General features: G+C 41.4%; 1 protein-coding gene across 1 annotated transcript in view; it reads left to right on the top strand.

Moving 5' to 3' along the window:
* The window catches only part of LARP1B (La ribonucleoprotein domain family member 1B), a 51,216-nt gene that overhangs the window by 17,944 nt on the left and 13,849 nt on the right, over window positions 1–19,423 (top strand). The window contains exons 8-12 of the mRNA XM_019533954.1: window positions 2,078–2,222; window positions 5,249–5,423; window positions 12,712–12,884; window positions 13,579–13,953; window positions 17,187–17,310. Of these exons, the coding sequence (XP_019389499.1) occupies window positions 2,078–2,222; window positions 5,249–5,423; window positions 12,712–12,884; window positions 13,579–13,953; window positions 17,187–17,310 (992 nt within the window). The remainder of the gene's footprint in view (window positions 1–2,077; window positions 2,223–5,248; window positions 5,424–12,711; window positions 12,885–13,578; window positions 13,954–17,186; window positions 17,311–19,423) is intronic.

The raw sequence follows: 19,423 nt of genomic DNA, 5'->3' as shown, positions 1-19,423 counted from the left end.
GAGGAAGAGGGTTACTCCATAGTAGTATACAGGTTGATGCAAATTAAAATTATTTAAAACAAAGTATAATTAATAATGCCTTGTGTTACATCTATTTCAAATTTTTGTGTTAGTTCCAAAATTGGAGTGCACTAAAAATGCTTCATTTTGTATCGGAAAATAATTATTTTTTCCAAATGAAATTTTTATTTAACATCAGCATACACCCAAACTTGCATCCTCTTAAAAATTACTGAAAAACTTTTGAGAGAGACAAAAAATATTTAAAAATTACTGTCCTTTTTGGACTAAATTTTGTAATTTTTATGTCTTCATGATTATTAATGATATTGCAAATTCCCTCTCTGTAGAATAGTGGACATCAGTAAAGCGGTTTGCGTCAACTTCAGTTGCCACTTTTCATTCATGCTTGTGGAACTTGTATGACTAGGTGGAACTTATCTGAGATTTTACCTCAACTAAAATGTTACATTTACAGCTATAAAGTAAACGGTATCTGTATGTATTCCTTCTTGTCTGCCTTTCAAATGAGGGATGGAGAGGATTAAGATTTCACAATAGCATGCAGAATACCTTTGAAAGAAACCTGGATCCTGCTTTTATAGAAGGACTTTACTTGTTAAAGTTTACTCTGTCTGCAGGATACAGAACAAGATCATGCTTCTCAGACAGTGTTTTACCTCCTTCTGTGTTGGCTCAGGCCTAAAGGGAATAGCTATCATCTCTTGTAAGTCCCTTCTAACTTGGAAGCTTTGTATTTGTTGTCTGTAGAGTGCTGACAATATGCTTAGTTTTTGTTGGTACTCTCAAGGGAAAAATCATTTGCTTTCTCCTTTATCACCCAGAGACAGTGCTCTTTGGCAGCTTCTGCATTGAATCAGACTTCTCTGGAGGCTTTTAGCTTAGACTTTGATTCTCTACTGAGACCTGAAATTCCATTTATTTAAATTTAATGACATACTTCCCTTGGTATCCAGATCTCCTCAGCATTCTTTTGTGTTGACTCCCTCCATTCATTTTGTTAAGGTTTCTTGTCTTTCTGTAAAAGACTAAATTGTGCCTACAAAGTGCTTACGTTTTCAACTCCATGATAGTCGGGAGTGAACCCTTTGGCTACTTACATTCAGGAACATAATTCAGTGCAGGCTCTGTGTAAATGGCCAGACTTTTTTTGTCCCATGGTCAGTTGAACTTGCTGCATCTCTTCCTAGGATCTTTTCTAGTTTACATCTTATTGTAGCATGTCTCAATTACATTTTTTTTTCATTTTCTTCACCCCTTTACATAGTCAAGATGTCAACCTCTACTGTTTCATAAAGAAACTTAGTTGCCATATGGAATCACTTTTGTGTGTTTTACTCTTTTTCTACCCCCTTCATTCTTGAAGAAATTTGCTTTTTCCAGGTATAAATGGTGGTACAAAGTACTCTTTAGTGCCTCCTGGTACTCACACCTCCATTTCTTTAGCAATATAAAGCTGTGTTTTTCCATGTAATACTTCTCTTAATTTCTTATTTTCCCTTTAGCTTGCATGAAGAGTGCTTGCATATATTTTTTTTTTCACTCAGAAATAAGACACCGAAGCATTGTAATCTGTTGGGAAATTCAGCAGGAAAAATTAAATATGAATGCGGATATTCACTGAGAATAATATGTGCCATCTGTAGTCAACAGTACATTGGCCTTAATTCATATGAATGCTAAGGGAATGTTTCCCTCTACTCGTGTAAGAGAAGGGGAAGAATGATTGAACAACAAAAAGAAAAGTAGTATTATTTTTCTGGCTTGCTTTTGATATATATACTAGTTAGTGAATGCAGTAATGAGGCTTTGACTATACCTGTGTTTAATTTCCTGGACCATAAATTACAATGTATGCATTCTTCTATTTGGTTTCCTTGAATACTTGTGCCATTTTGTAACTTCTGGTCCATAAATAACAAACTCTAAAACATTCGTTTTGACAAAATGTATTAAAATGTGTGATGGAAGGTTTGATATGAATGATTGTGACTTGAAACTAAACCTAAAGAAACCAACTTGCAGTGGGTTCACATTTACGTGTTTCTTTCTCCAGTGAGTATTATTTCAGCACAGAAAATTTGGAAAGAGACTTCTTTCTGAGAAGAAAGATGGACCAACAAGGATTCTTACCTATTTCTTTGATTGCCACCTTCCACCGTGTGCAAGCTCTGACTACAAATGTTAACCTCATTCTAGAGGTAAAGTAACTTATGTCCATGTACATAAATGTGTAGTTAACTTGTTTCAATTTTTGAACTGTCATATAACCCAGGAAATTCTACCCTGATTCCAGTCCTCGAACAGCCGTTTGTTTGCATGTAGTTGCTAGGGCTGTGCGAGGCTTTGGTCCCTGGTTCACTTCGGCAGAGATTTGCACGATTCAATGGCTGAATCTCCAAATCCGAATTGAATTGGGATACCATTTAATTTCTCCGAATCGATGCGGAAAGATTTGGTGATTTGGACATAGACATAGCTTTAAATGTTTTTTCTATGTACCTCTAGGTACTAGGCGGCTTGTGAATGCTGAGATGCTGCGGTGGATGTAGCATCCCACAGGGGTGTTGGGGGGCTCTCCAGCATGCTTGGCAGCAGACCTGGAAGTGGACCAGAAGCACTTCTGGGTCCTCTGGGGAGCATGCTGAGGCCCCCCAGAAGACTCGCAGGTGGAGGGGAGGTGTTTCTGGTTCACTTCCGGGTTTGCTGCTGAGTATGGTATGGTGTGGGCCTTGCACTCCTGTGGGACGCTCTGTCCACCCCGGCATCGCAGCATTCACGAGCTGTGCCTGGTACCTTGAGGTGTATAGAAAAAACGTTTAAAGCTGTGTCTATGGCCGAATTACTGATTCTCTAAATCAGTATTGAATCTTCAGATTTGGATTTGCCCGAATCAAATTGGGGACAGTGATCTGAATCAACTAATCGAATCACTGTCCCCTTTTCGGGCTGAATCTGAATTGCATATGGCCCATTTCGCACACCCCTAGTAGTTGCCCTGAGGTAATAGCTCCAAGATTTTGTCTCGAGTCTTCTTGGCTTCCATTCATGGAAATGTGGCCTTGGAATCCTAATTGTAATCTTGGACCTTGGGAGGTGGTGGAAGGAATTGAGGCAGTTTTTGTACAAGCTTGTTCCGCAGGCAGTTCAGAGACAGGTAGGAGAAAAGTAGATGGCGGCAAACAAATTACCAGTGAATATTGCTATCAGAAGGCTTTATTTGCCACATCCTAAGGGCATAAATGTGTACAGGCCTCTTAAGAACTTCTGTTAAAGGTAGATATTTTGCAGTTTCTAAAAAGAAACAAAAAAGCTCATAGAATTAAGGTTGCAGTTTGGTTTCTAGAGATCCTCTGTTTAAACTTGAATATGTTCTGAAAACCTTTTCAACTGAAACTTTCTATGTCAGTGGAGGAAGAACTGTCAGTTTTGAACTATATATTTTTTAACAATGTATTCTTTGTAATTGAACTTTGCAATTTGAACTCAATGAATAGTATTGTTTTTGTAGGTTTCAAAGAAATTCATTTTGAATAGGTGTGCAATCAGCTGGTTAACAGGGTGGAAACTTACTACTAATAATATCTGCTTTAAATGATTTACTTTCAAGAGCAAATTCATATTGTAATAAAATTCGGAAGTTACTATGCTGGTTTTGAGTCCTTTTGTCAATTTTTAAATTTGTTTTAGAAGCACATTTATGTTTAACATATTTTTAAGAGTCAAATGTTAAAAAAACAAAAAATGCTAATGAAAAATGAATTAAAAGCATATAATTATATATATTGATCTTATTGCCAAACACTTTGTGTCTTATTTTTTTAATGCAGCAATTCCGATTAAGAAATGAGAATTCTGGAGTCGCAGCCATATGGGAGAGAGCATTTTTATTCCCTTCCCTACCTCTCCCACCCCACCCCACCCCATACAAAGCAGACAGAACTTAAAAGATCACTTTCCTATGAAATGTAAAGGGCTTTTATTTTACCCATTAATTGTAGGTTCAGTTTGGATCACATTTAATTAATTTGGGTGGCAGTTTTGTGCCTGTGGAAGCATGTTTTTTTGCCAAATGTTCCTTAAGGATTGCAGAGTCAAATAAACAATGCTGAATTATTAACTCTTTATTTCCATGATTTTTAGCTGTACAATTAAATGCATTCAACTAAATATTATTTATACTGTCTGCACTGTTGTGTCTTAACCAGCAGAGGCGACCTGAGCAGAATGAGGAACCTGTGGCAAATGAGCCTATGCGGGGCCCCGCCCCCGCTCTGATCCCACAGGCCCCAGACCTGCTAGTGGCAGCGGCAGCAGGGGGGGGCAGTGGGGAGGGTAGTGAGCAGCTGCACGTGGAGCCCCACCGAAGCGCACGTGCCCCCCCCCTCCCCGGGATGGCCCTACTTACCAGACTTAGTCTGCAGCAGAAGTATCAAACTCATCAGGCCCTGCATACTGGTTGTGAATAGTGTGGAACTGGTCCACAGGCCAGATGATAGGCTAGGTGATAGGGCTTTACGGGCTGGATCTAGCCTGTGTCTGATAGTTCTGGTCTGCAGTATGCTGATCTAGTCAAACTAGTAACTTTCTTATACAAATACAATAATAGCTATATTAAAAGTATATACTGAGTTTAAATTCAGTTAATCAACATGAAATAAGTTACACCATAATAAAGTGCCTTACACTTGCAGTTGTGCAAGCAAGATCCCTAGCATAGACAACTGTTGGTAAATAACCATCACCCTTTAGGAGCAGAAAAAAAGTTATGATGGTAAAGATTTAAATGTGAATTTGGCATCAGACTAAGTTTTAAATATAGACCAGGCTTTGTTACATGATGTTACTTAGCATAAGTCATTCATGAAAGTTAATTTGGGTTGATTGGTACTTGGAGTTTAGGCTTCAAAACCATAATCGGCAGCTAATGCTTGAAACAGTGCCACAATGATAATTCAGAATTACAGTAGTGAAAATATATGGTGCTGAGTCCTAGACTGACTCCTTTCATCCAAGTTTATAATTGAAAATGTCAGTGATGAAAATGGGTATTGAGAGTTTCATGTTCATTTACATGAAATTTGTTTCTAATTACACTGGAAAATTACATAAAAATGAATTGAGGTGTTTCATTTCACTGTAAAGTTCACTGGATCTGTGTTTATCAGCAATATAATGCTGGCTATGGATATGTGTTTTTCCTAATGATGCAACATATTTGACACAGGCTCTAAAGGAAAGTACAGAAGTGGAAATAATAGATCAGAAAATGAGGAAAAGGATAGATCCAGAAAAATGGCCAATTCCTGGTGCCTCTCCATGTAATCTGCAACAGACTGACTTCTCTCAGCTCATCAACTGTCCAGAATTCATACCAGGCAAAGCATTTGGCTCTCATACTGGTAAGATATTTCTTTTTACAAAAGAATAATAAAGTTTAGGAGAGAAACTTTAAGCCTACTAAAGCCTGCAAAGTTTATATGAAGTTGATATCAGATTTCCCATAAGAAACAGGTAAGGATGTTTTAGCCAGTTAGAGAATTGCAAGACTGATAGAGGTACAGACAGGAAGGAAAAACCCGGTAAACTTGTTTGTGTTTCAGGTTTTTTTTCTTTAACTCAATGTCTTTTTCCAAAAGATTTCTACTTGCGTTTTGAACATTTACCTCCTGTTTTGGTGGCAGGACACTGCTGCTAGAATGACATCTGTAATGTATGAGGGATGATTTCAAACTGTCCTTTTGAATAATTGTCCACTTATACATTCTGTAACTAGTGGTGTCTTTCATTTGTTGAGCCCTTGATTAGTGACTTTTTTTCCCTTAGCAGTACCCAAGGAACACATTTTAGCTTAGGGATGGGCCCATGGGCCTCATCTGGCCCTTCAGGCAATTTCAATTGGCCTGTGGGCAGCATGCACCAATTAATTGTATCCTGCCTAGCCTGCAGCTGCCCCTGCTGCACTCACATGCTCCCACCCTAATGTGGGGGAGAGCCATGGCCCTGGCCAGCAAGGCCACTGCTGCTGCTTCTGGGGGAACTGCTAGCTCCCCTGGCCTCCCGTGGCTCCTCCTTGTGTCCCTGCTGTAGCACTCCAGGCAACAGGTAGGGAAGTGGTCAGGCGAGGAGAAGTTGCAGCTGGGTGGGAGTGCAGGACTGGGGCCTGCACCCAGTGAGCTACAGGAGCGCAGCACCCACATCAGGCCTGTTCCATAATGCAGGGCTCCCCGCAGCTCATGTGCAGCTCTTGGGACACGTGCGCCACTGGGGGGGAACCCCTCATGTGATGGAGCTGGCAACCTTTGCTGCTCCAGGCCGCCACATGCAGTTTCTGGAACTCTGGGAAGTAGGGAACAGGGCCAGGCCCTGTGTGGTGGAGCCAGGCTGGCTTGGCCCCGTTCCCTACTTCCCAGCAGAGTCCTGGGAGCTACATGTGGTGACAGGGAGAGGACCAGCCGCTGGCTCCATTGCATGGAGCTCCCCACTCCCAGCACGCAGCTCTGGCTGGGTCCCAGGAGCCGCACATGAGCCATGGGGATCCCTGTGCAGTGGAGGCAGGCCAGCCTGGGCCCACTCCCTGCTACCACATGCAGATCCCGGAAGTGGCCAGAACCTTTTGCTCCTGGGGGGGTGGGCGCTCCGCCTGCATGGGCGATAAGCACCCCAAGGGCCCCCTTGCTGATGCCAGTGGCAAGGGCTGTGTACCAAGGGGGGGTACACTCTCTCACACTCCCCCACACGCTGCCCACATACATATCCACACCCCCACACATGCCTGCAAGCTCCCCCTAACCATACCCCACACACTCCTGCATTCATACCCCACACACAATATGCAAGAGTAAGACCTTATTTTTGAGCTATTATGCAATCACGTCTCTATATACTATGCAAACGCATGTAAATTGGAACAAAAATATCTTTGAAATAAAATTTAAGTAGGTTTTAGTAGATGCTTGATTTTTAGTATATGATTTGTATGTTTTTTTCCCTTTCCAAGATGGCATCTTCCCCCCCCCGAATGAATGAATGAATGCGTACTTCTGGGGGCAAAGGCTAGAGATTAGGGGGCAGGACTTCCAGTCCCAAGATGGTGACCAGGGGCAGGGCACCTATCTAGAGGTTGGGCTACCCTTCTGGCCCTTGACAGTTCATCAAAACTTATTAAGCAGCCCTCCACCCAAAATAATTGCTTGTTCCTGTTCTAGTTCCACCTATCTTCCTGCCCCATATTGATGGTAGGGGATGGAGGGGATGTATGTATGTGTGTGTAAGAAAACATGTACTTCCTGGTCCTTATTTCCTACCGGCTACTAGTTTGAGGCAGTGGGGTGTTTAAAATTCTTGGTTACGTCTAAGAATTATCAGAGAAGATTTCTCCATTTGTATTAAATTTCTGTTTTCCTTACCATGTTTCTTTGCTGCTGTGGGAAGAAAAATATCCTAGGTTCTCTGGCTGTGTCCACACAAGCGTGGACGTTGTTTTCCTGGGGATAAGAAGCAGCAGCACACCTTGTGCTGCTGCTGCTTGTTTCCAGAGAAAGCCTGTGCCGTGTGCCTTCTGGCATGTGGCAGGTTACCCCAGGAGGGGTAGGGGAGGCTGGGGCCAGCATTGGGCTGGCTCCAGCAGCCTTCCCTAGAGTTTTGGGGGCCTCCTAGGGCTGCAGCAGCAGTGATTGTGTGGCTCAGGGCCTGGCCAGCAGCTGGAGCATGATTCCTGCTGGCCAGGCTCTGGTTTTGGGCAGCACATGCTGCCCCTGTGTGCGCCACTCGCCTTTTTTGCACAGGTTTATTTGACCCCAGGATCTTCCAAAGTCAAAATCTCCCTGCCACACTGCTACTGTGCAGCACAGAGAACACCTGAATGTGCGGTATGTGGTGCTGTAGACATGTCTGCAGCACCACATACACACGGCTGCGCTAGTCTGGATGCGGCCTTTGAGTGTATAGCTTAGTGTCTGTGAGTTGGTACTTTTGTATCCCTTTTATTTTGAACAATACCACAAGGTGCTGTAATACTGACACCATCACCCTTTATCTCTAACCTAGCTCTTATTCTTTGCAAGATCAGAACTCACAAAAGACTCCTGCTGGTATGGGTTCTTCAACTGTTCTAATTTGTTCTGTTACAGGGATATAGGTTGTAGCCATGTAGGCCTAAGGATGTAAGCAGACAAGGTTCTACTGACTCCTCGATTTACATCTTCACTGACTGCCTGTCTTGCATGCATACCAGCTTCTGGCTTCTTTACTGTTCATTCCATCCAGGAGGAGCACACACCAGCTGCAGATGCTTCCTCTGCCAGATGAAGGGTATTTATACTCAAGAGCTTACAAAGAAGAATTTTTCCAACTATTTGGCTTGGTCTAATATAAGATTTACCAAAATAACCTTGTCTAACTTGCTTTGGGATTTTAGTTCTGTACTACAGTGAGACAGCTTGACAAACATGAGGTACCTCTCTTGCCTATTTGAGACCCACATTCCTAGTTCATTTTTGATGCATTGGTCCTTCACACCTAGCATCTGTCATACTGAGGTGAAGCAAAGACTCTTGTTTTGGATAAATCCCTTAGTTTATCTTCTAACCTTGGATTGAGATATTCCACATGGTACTGCGTGCTATGTAGTGTACTCTATTCTGCAGCCTGAAGAGGGCAATGGAAGTTTTCAGAGCTTACCAAGTCAAATCACTCAGACTTCTAACAACTTGTTAGAGAACTCTGAGCCACTTGATTTTTGTGGGCAGTTTATGACAGGAGGGTCCTTCCAAACTGGCTTTCCAAGTCAATGAGGTCATGAAGATCCTGTAAGAAAAGTGTGGCAAGCTCCAGCATTGTGCCCTCCACCTACCACAAACTAACAGGTAGTGGAATACATGCATTTCTCTCTGTCTCTGTTTACTGGCAGTAACAGTTGTCAATGAGTAGCTGAACTAGTTTAGAGATGAAAAGGACCAGTTAAGATGTCCATGAGTTTACAATATAGGATCACAAACTACCAATTCTGGATCTGTGAGCATGTCCTGATTTTGGCTGCTACTTTATCCATGACAGAAGAGACCTTAGGCTCACAACAAAAACTCTTCTCCACCTAGCAGTGAACACTGCCTCCAGATAAATAGCTTGTTACATGCCATGACTCTTTGTTCCAAAGTTTTGGCATCCTCAAGATGGTGCAAGTCACTGTGGAAGACTTAGTTCTAGGACAGGTGCAACTGCACTCTTCAACACTCCAGAGTCACATTTAGATCTCTGGGAGTCTGTTTTCTCTTTTACAAACACAAACAAAAATTCCAACCTTTGCACAGAAGAGGCCCCTCCCTAGCAGCTGACAGCTTTCTGGCATGAGCATTCCAGTGTACCCTGCATACATTCAAGCCAGCTAGAAAGCATGGGCGTGCAAACAGTTTTCAGTGACCTATTTATGATCTTGCAGAATTAGAGCAGGTTAGAGCTAAAGCCTGCCAGTCTAGCTGGCAGTTCTGCTAATGTGCATCAGTGTCTCAGCATTTAGTCTATCGGTGAAGAATCAGTGCATGCTACCTCACCCAAAGCCCTTGGATTCCTTAAGAACTTGTTTAAAGTATTTTTTGCATATCAGAGATCCTGTTCCACAACAGAATTTGAATCTAGTCTTCATGTTAATGAAAGCATTGTTTGAGCTAGTTGCAACATACTTTCTTCAGCACTTGTCCATAAAACTAGTCTTTTTGGTGACAGCTAGTTACTTTTTGGCAAGAATGGTTGAAGCTATTATGGTGGATCCCTGTGCCTGACTCCCTATCCTAAGGTGTCCTGGAGAAGGTCATTGCCAAAGTGATTGCAGATTTTAATCTGCAACATCAAGTTAATTTACCTCCCCCTTTACTCCCCCCCCTCCAAAAAAACCAACAACCCCCCCCCCCCCCCAGCAAAAAACCCTCATCCATTCCAAGGAGAGGTTTTACTTCATTCTCAAGGTCAGAAGACCTTATTACCATTACTGGACCCATCCCTTCAAGGCTGTTAGTGTCCTTAGTAGAGGAAAACAAAAGTACAGTGATCTCAGCGCAGATATTTACCTAATTGGGTATAAGGCTGGGCAAAGGTGTAACTGTCATCTGTAAATTAGGGCATATTCACCAAAGCCAAGGCCACTTCCATAGCCTTGCTTCACAATGTTTCCATAACTTATATTTGCGGGGCAGCTACCTGGAGCCTGACACATTTACCGAGTACTATGCGATTGCAGAACCCTCCAAGGCAGACACCATGCTTACTCAGAATATTCTATAGTCACTCTTTGCTTAGGGGACTCCAAGGCCCACTTGACAGTATGTGGGTGTTGTATTGGAGTTGCCTCCAGTGGGAATATGTTTGTGCACAAACATTTATCAGTACCTAAATTTTGAGATGCATTGTTATTTGCACATTCAAACCTTATCTGACTTCTCTTATTCCTTGGAGTCGAAAGCAGTTTGGAATTCTGTGACTTAGCATGGGACAGGCAGAGGTAGGGTTAGAGCCTATGAGTATTGCTGGGCCAAAAAGGGTGTGAGATTTGCCCATAGTGAGAATGGGTTTATGGACAATTCATTTTAAAAAAACAAAACCTGCTAGTTACTCAATAGCCAAATAACTTTTTTCTTTCCCTTGCTATCTGGATAGCTTTGAATCTTGTTTTTAAATAGTTATATGTGAAGTTTATCACATAATCTAAATCATATTTGCATGAAGGATTAGGAGTTCTTTGCCTTGGTTTGAAGATACAATCATGATCATCCTGGAATAAGTCCTCCTTTGCTCCAGAAGCCTAGGTTACAGAACAGCTACTTGGAACCCCTTGATAAGTGTGTTTTAGCATGCTGCAAATCCTATTTATTCCCGGTGACCTAGTGACTCATTAAAGCAACTTTTCTCCTATATCACATCTTTGACTCCTGAATTCTCCTCAATTCAGAATTGGTACTTTGGTTATTGGGGTTGTTTTTGTAGAGGGCTAGAGACCTATACAGCACAAGCATTTCCCCATCCTGCCCATACATATTTTTTTGTTGTGTATATGTGTATGTGTGTGTATGCATGTGTTTGTGTATGTATATATGCATGGCAGATTCTGCCCATCTGTCAAGTTTAATTTGAAAGAGTAAAATGAAATATGTTACCGTGGCAACATTTAAGATGCATTTAATGGAATGATGCAGTCTAGATTTATTGACCTATATTAGCAAAATCTTCAGTGGGTGGTGCTTTGTTACAAGCATAAGTAACAAACAATATTTGAACTCAGGGTTTGAATTCATTTTTATAGAATTTCAGAAAGTAGGTCATCGTCAACCATCTTCTAGTCTGTATCCCAAATCCTTCAGTTTCTAGAGATCAGCCATATAAATGCAGTAATCTCTGAGCAAAAGAAAGACCTAGACTATGGCAAAGAGCCAGGGAATAGCATCTCTTTAAAATGTAATTTATGAGGGAACAACACCTTGACTTGAAGGGGATCGATAGGCAATGTTTATGGTACGTGAGCGTAAGTAAGCAGTAAAATGGAAGTAGTTCCTGTTTACAACCCTAGCAATTCTAAAGTTATAGGTAGGGACCTACCGAAATTGCTGTTTCATGGAAATCTTGAAATCTGGCATTGCCTGTGAAATTGACATAGCAGTTGGCGAAATCCACAAATAAATAAATAAAATTTAAAAAAAGAAAAAAAAACTTACTGGTAATAAAATTCTGACTCCCCAGAAGGAACCAGCAGTCCTCATGGCACTGTAGCCCATGAGAAATGAGTGGGGCTGCCGGCATGAAGGGGAGCCCAAGATGGCTGTTGCCCTCGCTCCTCACAGCTGGTTAGAAAAGAAGGTTGCCTGTCATGTGGCCATACTCCTCCACCAATTGGTGGCAGAACCACATAACGGACAGCCCTCAATTGATCAGTGGTGAGGGGGTAGGATCATATGACAGACGGCTCTTGCAACTAATCAGTTGCGATGGCCAAGGGCCCAGGTGGCCCCACCCATCAGAGGCGTGGGGGTGCCATGGTGCGATCAGCCTACAAAAATGGTGGCCGGCCCCGCGATTCCCCTGTAAAATCGGCTGGCTGCCTCGAAATTGGGTAGACCCCTAGTTATAGGCATTTCTTGAAAGAAACTATGGGATCCAAATGGAATGCTACCCTCTTTTGTATTGTATGGTGATATATGACATAATTGTATTAAGGTACTGGTAATGGAATAAAGTTTTTTTTTTTCCTGGTGAAAACTGGCTTAGTTTGGTAATAACAGAAAGTTTATTTGGTGATTTCAATTATATGGGAATTGCATTCACATTCTAATAGAGAGATGGTCTTGTATGCTGAAAACCTTACCATTGCAACTGTGGATGATTAGTATTCTTATTAGGGATATTGTGGTAAGGATAGAGTAGGAGTTGATTTAATCATTTAAGAATGGAGTTGGAAGTTGTTATGGAAAAATATGTCCCTAATTATACTGTGCCTGTGGATAACTTTTTTTTCCCCCTAAAGCATTCAGAAATGTATACCTTTAAAATATGGCTTTGACTGCTCATTATGGAACTTTACTGTACTGATTCTTTTCTAATTCTTTTCTGATCAGTATAATTTAACATTTGCAAGAGGGATTTCTAGCAGCAATAACCAGAATGGAACATAAATTATAAATTATTTCTTGTTAAAACTAATTTCAGAGTCTGCACCAAGCTCTCCCAGAATGGGAAGTCCATTAAGTCCAAAGACAGGTAGTGAAACCAGTAACCTTCAAACAATGTCTAAAGGATTGTCTGCAAGTCTGCCAGAACTTGACTCTGAACCTTGGATAGAAGTAAAAAAGAGACATCGTCCATCAACAGTTAAATTAAAGGTAGCATAAGTTATCTTGATGAATGTGTTAAAAAATGTCTTTCATTTTGGGCATTTTTTTTGGACTTCAAAAAGTATGATGCTGTTTATGGAATGAGAGTGTAGATACCTTGATATGAACATTACTAAGGCAGTTGAAGATGACTGTACTTTCTATGAAATGACTAAACAAAACTTAGATCATAAAGCTGGTCATGATGTTATTAAAAGAAGAGCTTTTCATATTCTAGTGATGGTTGCGCTCAATTATATGATATATTTAATATAAAAAATACTCTTTGAAATTTAGAAACTTAAATGCGACTCTTTCTTTTTATTTTAAAAATACTTAAAAGGCCAAACTGCTGTTCATTTTGGAAATGGGCCTGATAGCCCAAATTGGCGCAGTAGAAGATGATGGGTACTCGCTGAGAAATATTCTGCCCTATGGTGTGAGAGAATTTAGTCTTAAAAGATAGTGTTAGGATTTTCTATTACCTTTAGTGCTGTGGTTTTTCCTTTTTTTAATAAGCTTAAGAATCTTTGAAAGTAGATGGAGGTTAGGTAACTAACGGTTATTCATGCTTGGAAAGTGTCACTCATGATTTCACTATTCTCTTCTGTTTAGTTGAACCTCTCATTTAAAAGAAGCATTGAAGTAGTAAGATATATTTGTTTCTCAATGGAAAGGTCAAACACTTTCTTTCCTCATGTAGGAATCTGCACCTGCACTTGATCAAACAACAAATCAGCAAAAGCAGCCCCCACCTCGAGAGGAGCAAGAGCAAGAGGAGCTTGACTTTTTATTTGATGAAGAGATGGAACAAATAGAAGGTCGCAAAAATAAGTTTACAGATTGGTCAGACAGTGATTCTGATTATGAAATTGATGACCAGGATGTAAACAAGATTTTGATTGTAACACAGACACCACCTTACATGAGAAAACATCCTGGTGGAGATCGTACTGGTAATCACGTGTCTCGTGCAAAAATTACATCAGAACTTGCTAAAGTCATTAATGACGGTTTATACTATTATGAACAGGATTTGTGGATGGAGCAAGGTGAGATCGATTCAGCAGCTATGAAGGTAATTTGTTTTAGTTGCGTTTAAAAAGTTAAAAAACCTAAAATGAATATTGATCACCTAGCATGTGTCAACTATCCAGGTTGTAGCTGTATCAGTCGAGAGGCAAAAGGAATCAAAACAGGTGATCAGTGTTGCTCACCTGGCATTTATGGTATTAAACTAATTGGGGGTGAGGGGTAAGAATTGACAGTGTATGTCAGGGTTGCCAGTTGTTTGTAAATTCACAGACTGCCTTAAAAAAAAAAAGTGGTTGGGGTGGGAAGAAGGGTTATCCATAGAAAAAAAAACCAAACAAACAAAAGAAACAACCCCCCCCCCCCCAGAAAACAAAACAGCTAGGAAAACATAGGCTTGATTGAAGATCTGTCATCAGAATGAAGCTGGATGCAAGAAGTGTGGAGGGACAGACAGAGCAGGGCAACATTACCTTGTGTTTGAGCAAGAGCACAGCATCCTGCAGGGAGTTCTAAGCGCCTTGTAACCCTTAGGGGACCCTGAGGCCCCCTTCCTCACCACCTAGCCATGTGCAGCAGCTTCATTTGCTTGTTTTGCCTGTAATGGCTGCTTGTCTCAAATGTAGGCATGGTTCCACAGCCCCACACAGTCTAAGGCGCCAGGCAGAAAGGACAGGGGTGGCTGGGAAGGAGCTATGGAGTTAGGAGGGAGACATTACTACAGTATAACTTCATAAATCCAGCTATCAAAAATCTGGAATTCTGAAAAATCTGGCACATCGGGGAGTAGAGGCAGCCGGTCCCAGAACAGCAGAGGAAGAGGCAGCAGCCAGTCCTGGAGCCGCGGAGGGGAAAGCTTGCACATGGGAGCTGCCGCTGCCATCCACCAGCCCATGGTGCTGCTCCACATGTGGCTGCTGCTTCGCTTTCAAAAATCTGGAATTTTCAAATTTCTGGCAGGTGCTCGATCCTGAGCATGCTGGATTTATGAGGTTATACTGTACTGCCAATACTGCTGCATGACAGTGTTGATGTTTGAATGTATAGTCACAATAGAGGGATTCTGAGGATCGTTAAAATAATTCTGAGTTGCAGTTCTTAGTTGTGTGTATCCTTTGTACTTTGCACTTCCTTGATACAACCCTGCTTGTATTCTGTAGATTCAGCTTTGGTTATGTTCTGCTGTGGTGACTGTAATCCTGCTTTGCATACTTTCCTTAATGTACAAGTTGGGAGGTTTGAGGGTTACGTGTGCCTGTATTAGTGTTTGTGGGCGTAGGTCTTATTGTTTGGGATTCTCTTCTGGCTGTGTAGGTGGTAGAGCTCCTAGACAACACCTCTGGGTGAGTCTCCTTTCACAATGGACTGGTAGCTCCCCTGGGCTGGTTTGCTAGTGACTGAGACCATAAAATGTTTGGATATGCTTAAAGTTTAACAACTAAAGTTTTCTCTGAAGTTCTATTTATTCCTCCCCCTCTCCCGCCACTAAATCCTGTTTCAGTAGAGCATTGCTTATATATGGGGAAATGTGTTCACTTCAGAACACCCAGTTAAAATTCCCAGGTTTCTGGGTGGAGGCCCAAGCCAGATATAGTTATTATTAAACCCCTACATTTGAACTCAGCCCTTGCTATTGCCATCCAGGGCTTGGGAGAATGGTTACATTTACATTATGTATAATGTATGTCAGTAAAAAATTTGCACACTCAGTAAAGAAAGAAGAAAATTCTTGGGTTGGTGACCCCAGTGTACATAAAGGTGTTGCAATTTTTTTAATGTTAACTTGTGATTATGACATAAGTACTTAAAAGTGGAACTGCGTATCATCTGTCAGGCTTCCTATTATAGATGCAAAATAGCAGAGGTTGCTAGATAAATTCAAGATAAAAATATCCTTTCAACCACAAACTGACCTAAACCAGTCAAGCAATATTTGGTTTCAACTTTGTTTTATATGAATTGCCTGGGTAGTGTTTAAGTTCTTTCTAAAGTAGGTGATTAGATTTTTTTCAAGTGCTTTCTTGTGCTGTACAGAGCTTGCCTTCAGTTTTATTTTGTGGGGAAGATGAGTAGAATTATCCTTTCTCCAAAACAGGACAAAAAAGGAATAGTTATAAAAGTGAAGATTTTGCTTGAAAACAGTTGCATTGTGAATGTTTTCTGTTTCTTTAAATATAAATAACTTGTGAGTATAAAAGATTGAACAAGTAAAATTCCAGTTTTAATATCCACAGCTTCATTTTTGCTTAGAGACAGCTTTAACTGTTGATGCATACGGGTCTGTGAAACTGAAAGTAGCCTGTTGATGCTCAGTTTGGATTCCATATTTTGAAATATATCTGAAATGACCCATGTTTCTATTGTAAGCATTTCAAGGATTATTTCAAATTGTGGGGTTTTTTAATATGGAAGGGGGAGAGAAAAGAAAATGGATAAATGGAGAGAAAAGAGGAGAAAGCAAAAACAAACTGTGAAAGTGTCTTCTGAGACGATTAGGGAAGAGCAAGAAATAAGTGGGGTTCAGAGCAGTGGGTGGATTATTAGAAAGGGGTTGGGTCTGTAGACAGAACAACAGTAAACTGGAATTGAACAGTTGAAAGAATACAAGAACGATAAATGTTTTCTTCCAATCTGTCCTTTAATTATTCTTATTTCCATGGCTAGGACTTCTGAAAGCCCTGAGTTCCCACCCCCTACCTCCCTGCTTCTGTCATTTGTTAGTTTGAGGTGCCTTAAAGGAGTGTTGCTTTAACATTGGTCCTCTGGAAAAAAAAAAAAAAAAGGCCTTTTTAAAGGCATCTTAACTACTTCAAGAATATGTGGACCATTTCTTGAAAATCTTGGCTTTATTTTTCTATTAAAAGAGAAAGTGGTCATTTTTCTTTCCTTATTCCGACACTGACAAAACTCTTTTGAGCATACCTTACCACAGAGGAAAGGAAAGGCATCTGAGCAGTTTAGGCCTCTTGAATAATCTTAGGCAAGTCACTTAATCTATCTGTTCCCCAAGTATAGATGTAATTGCTTTTCTAGTTGTTATGAATTACGCTATCCTACACACTTCATTTCTTGTGTTGGCTCTTGTGTATAGGACTCCTTGCATCCCTCTTTCCTCCTGAAAAGCAATGAGAAAAACTTGTAATTGCATAAGCTCAATTCTGAATGAATTCTGGTTCCTGTTTTGTGTTGATGTACTTCTGTGTCTATGAACTTGTATCATTTCTGAGGCTAACATAACATGATGGTTTTACATATGTATTTTTTTTCCTTTAAATTCAGCAAGAGGTTGAAAACTTTAAGAAGCTTAATCTCATTAGTAAAGAAGAATTTGATAATCTTGCACCTGAACCAATCATTGATCCAAACCAGGAAGTTCCTCCAGGGCCTCCAAGATCACAGCATGGTATATATGTATTCTTTCTTTATGATTTCAGGCTAGTGCCTATGCTGAAGAAAATATTTGCGTGCTCTCTAGTGAGAATTGTCAATATTCTGGATAGTTTATTGAATCAGAAAGAGCAGACACAAACTGATGAGTCTATTTCGAAGTATGTGGATCAGTCTTGATAACCATGAGCAAAAGTGTTCAGGTGTTTCATTGTTACTGCGCACCACAAGAAGGTCTTTGGTATGACAAAAATTATAACATGAACATGATGGTAGTTCGTGAAGCAAGGCATTTATTTCCTAGGGACCAAAGATCTTAAGCAAAATAGCTTAGAATCCAAAGACTTTTCATTTGAAATCTGTATCACATACAGGTGATTACAGCATTTGAATTTTTCCTGATATTGCTTATACCAGGGTTGGGCTAGAGAGCCACTTAAGAAGTTTTGGTGAGCTGTTGGGGGCAGGGAGGGAGGACACCAATTGATCCTATCTGGCCTACCGGCCACTGTTGGGAGTCTGAGGTGGGAGGGCTACGCCATGTGCCACACCACTCCACTCTGCCACAGCCAGCGCTGGGCTGGGCTGTTCAGTGCACAGACTCCTCTGCCCTATCCCAGCTTCCTGTTGCCACTGCCAGTTGTGACACTGCAGCTGCTGTCAGCAGGGCTTGCGCGGGATGAGGTGCAATGTAGTGTGCTAAATAACTGTCCCATCTGCTCACTAGGATGAGCTGCTTGCCCGAGCTGAGCCCCTCCATGGCTGTTACAGACTAATGGTGCCACAGCAGCTTATTGTGACAGGTGGATGGGAGGGATGGCTACTTGGCAAACTGCATTGCACTACATCATGTGTGGGCTTGACTGCTGGCAGCTGCAGTGCCTGGACTGCATGGTTGTAGTGTCAACAGGAAGCATGGTGGGTAGTGGGGTATAGAGGAGTCTGCGTGCTGCGTGGCCCAACCTGGCCCCAGCTGTAGCAGAGTATAGCATCGTGGGGTGCAGCGCTCCCTCCTAGGTTCCCAGTGGTGGCAGGATAGGATCAATTGGCAGGGCTGAATATGCCTTGTGGGCTGTATTTTGCCCACCCATGGCTTATACAGTATATTAAATAGGGTGCATCTTGTGTTGTAAATACTTATATTCACAGTAACCAGTTTAAAGCAATTTGTTAATTTTTAGTTAATGAACAAGTTCCTTAAAGCAGTACTATAGTGTTACCAAAATGTCCTTTGTTCTACTAATTTTTCCATGAAATAGATGCAGAAAATTATAAAATGTAGAAATCAGAGAATGGTGTGTTGGGCCTAGTAATAAATATTTCAACATATACACTTAGTATGTATTTATCCACTTTGAACAGATGATCAGCCTAACTTCTAGTGTTTTTCTGACTGAGGGGGATGGGTTTAGTTATATTTGGTTCTGCTTCCGTGTAAGTGTTGGACAAGATCTTGTCCCACAGCTCTGTTTCTCTTAATCTTTGATTTCTGTGTAAGGGCTCCTTTACACATGCAGGTAGAGACATGATGGGATCTAATGTGCAATGCTCACATTCGCATCTCCTATTATGTCACACGTGCATGCCAGGAAGTGTGATTGTGGGACCACGCATTAGTTCTCATCACGCCTTATTGCCAGTGTAGGGGGAGCCTGACCTTGAGCTCCTCCTGCTCCAGTAAGAAACAAGCTTCCGTAGTTGAGAGTCCTTTCAGATCTCTCTTAGGCCCCCTCTACATATTACAGTTTGTTAGCAAATAAAAACCTAGGATTCCAGACTAGCCCAGGGATTGACACGAAACCTCGTTTGAGCGACAGGAAGGCTTTATATACTCCAAGTATTCAAAATCAAGTCAAGTGAGCCCAAACCAAATCAAAGTCCAGTAATTAGCTATAAGGGGATGATTTCTCGCCAAACAGGTGATGAAGAGGCGGTCTGTTTCTCTTCAACTTCTTGACTAAGCCGGGCACATTAGCAACTGGTGTCAGAGATTTCTCACTCTTGAAGCATGCATGCTGTTTGCTGTTTTACCACCTTTTTATAGCCTTAGTTTAGCATCTTAATAGCATTCTCCCCTTGTACTCAGCTTTGGTGAGGCTGCAGCTGGAGTACTGCATCCAGTTTTGGGC

The sequence above is a fragment of the Crocodylus porosus genome, unplaced genomic scaffold (assembly GCF_001723895.1).
Source record: "Crocodylus porosus isolate Cpor-Errol unplaced genomic scaffold, CroPor_comp1, whole genome shotgun sequence".
NCBI classification, from domain to species: domain Eukaryota; kingdom Metazoa; phylum Chordata; order Crocodylia; family Crocodylidae; genus Crocodylus; species Crocodylus porosus.
The sequence above is the reverse complement of the archived record's forward strand: the minus strand, read 5'-3'. Positions and strand labels throughout refer to the sequence as shown.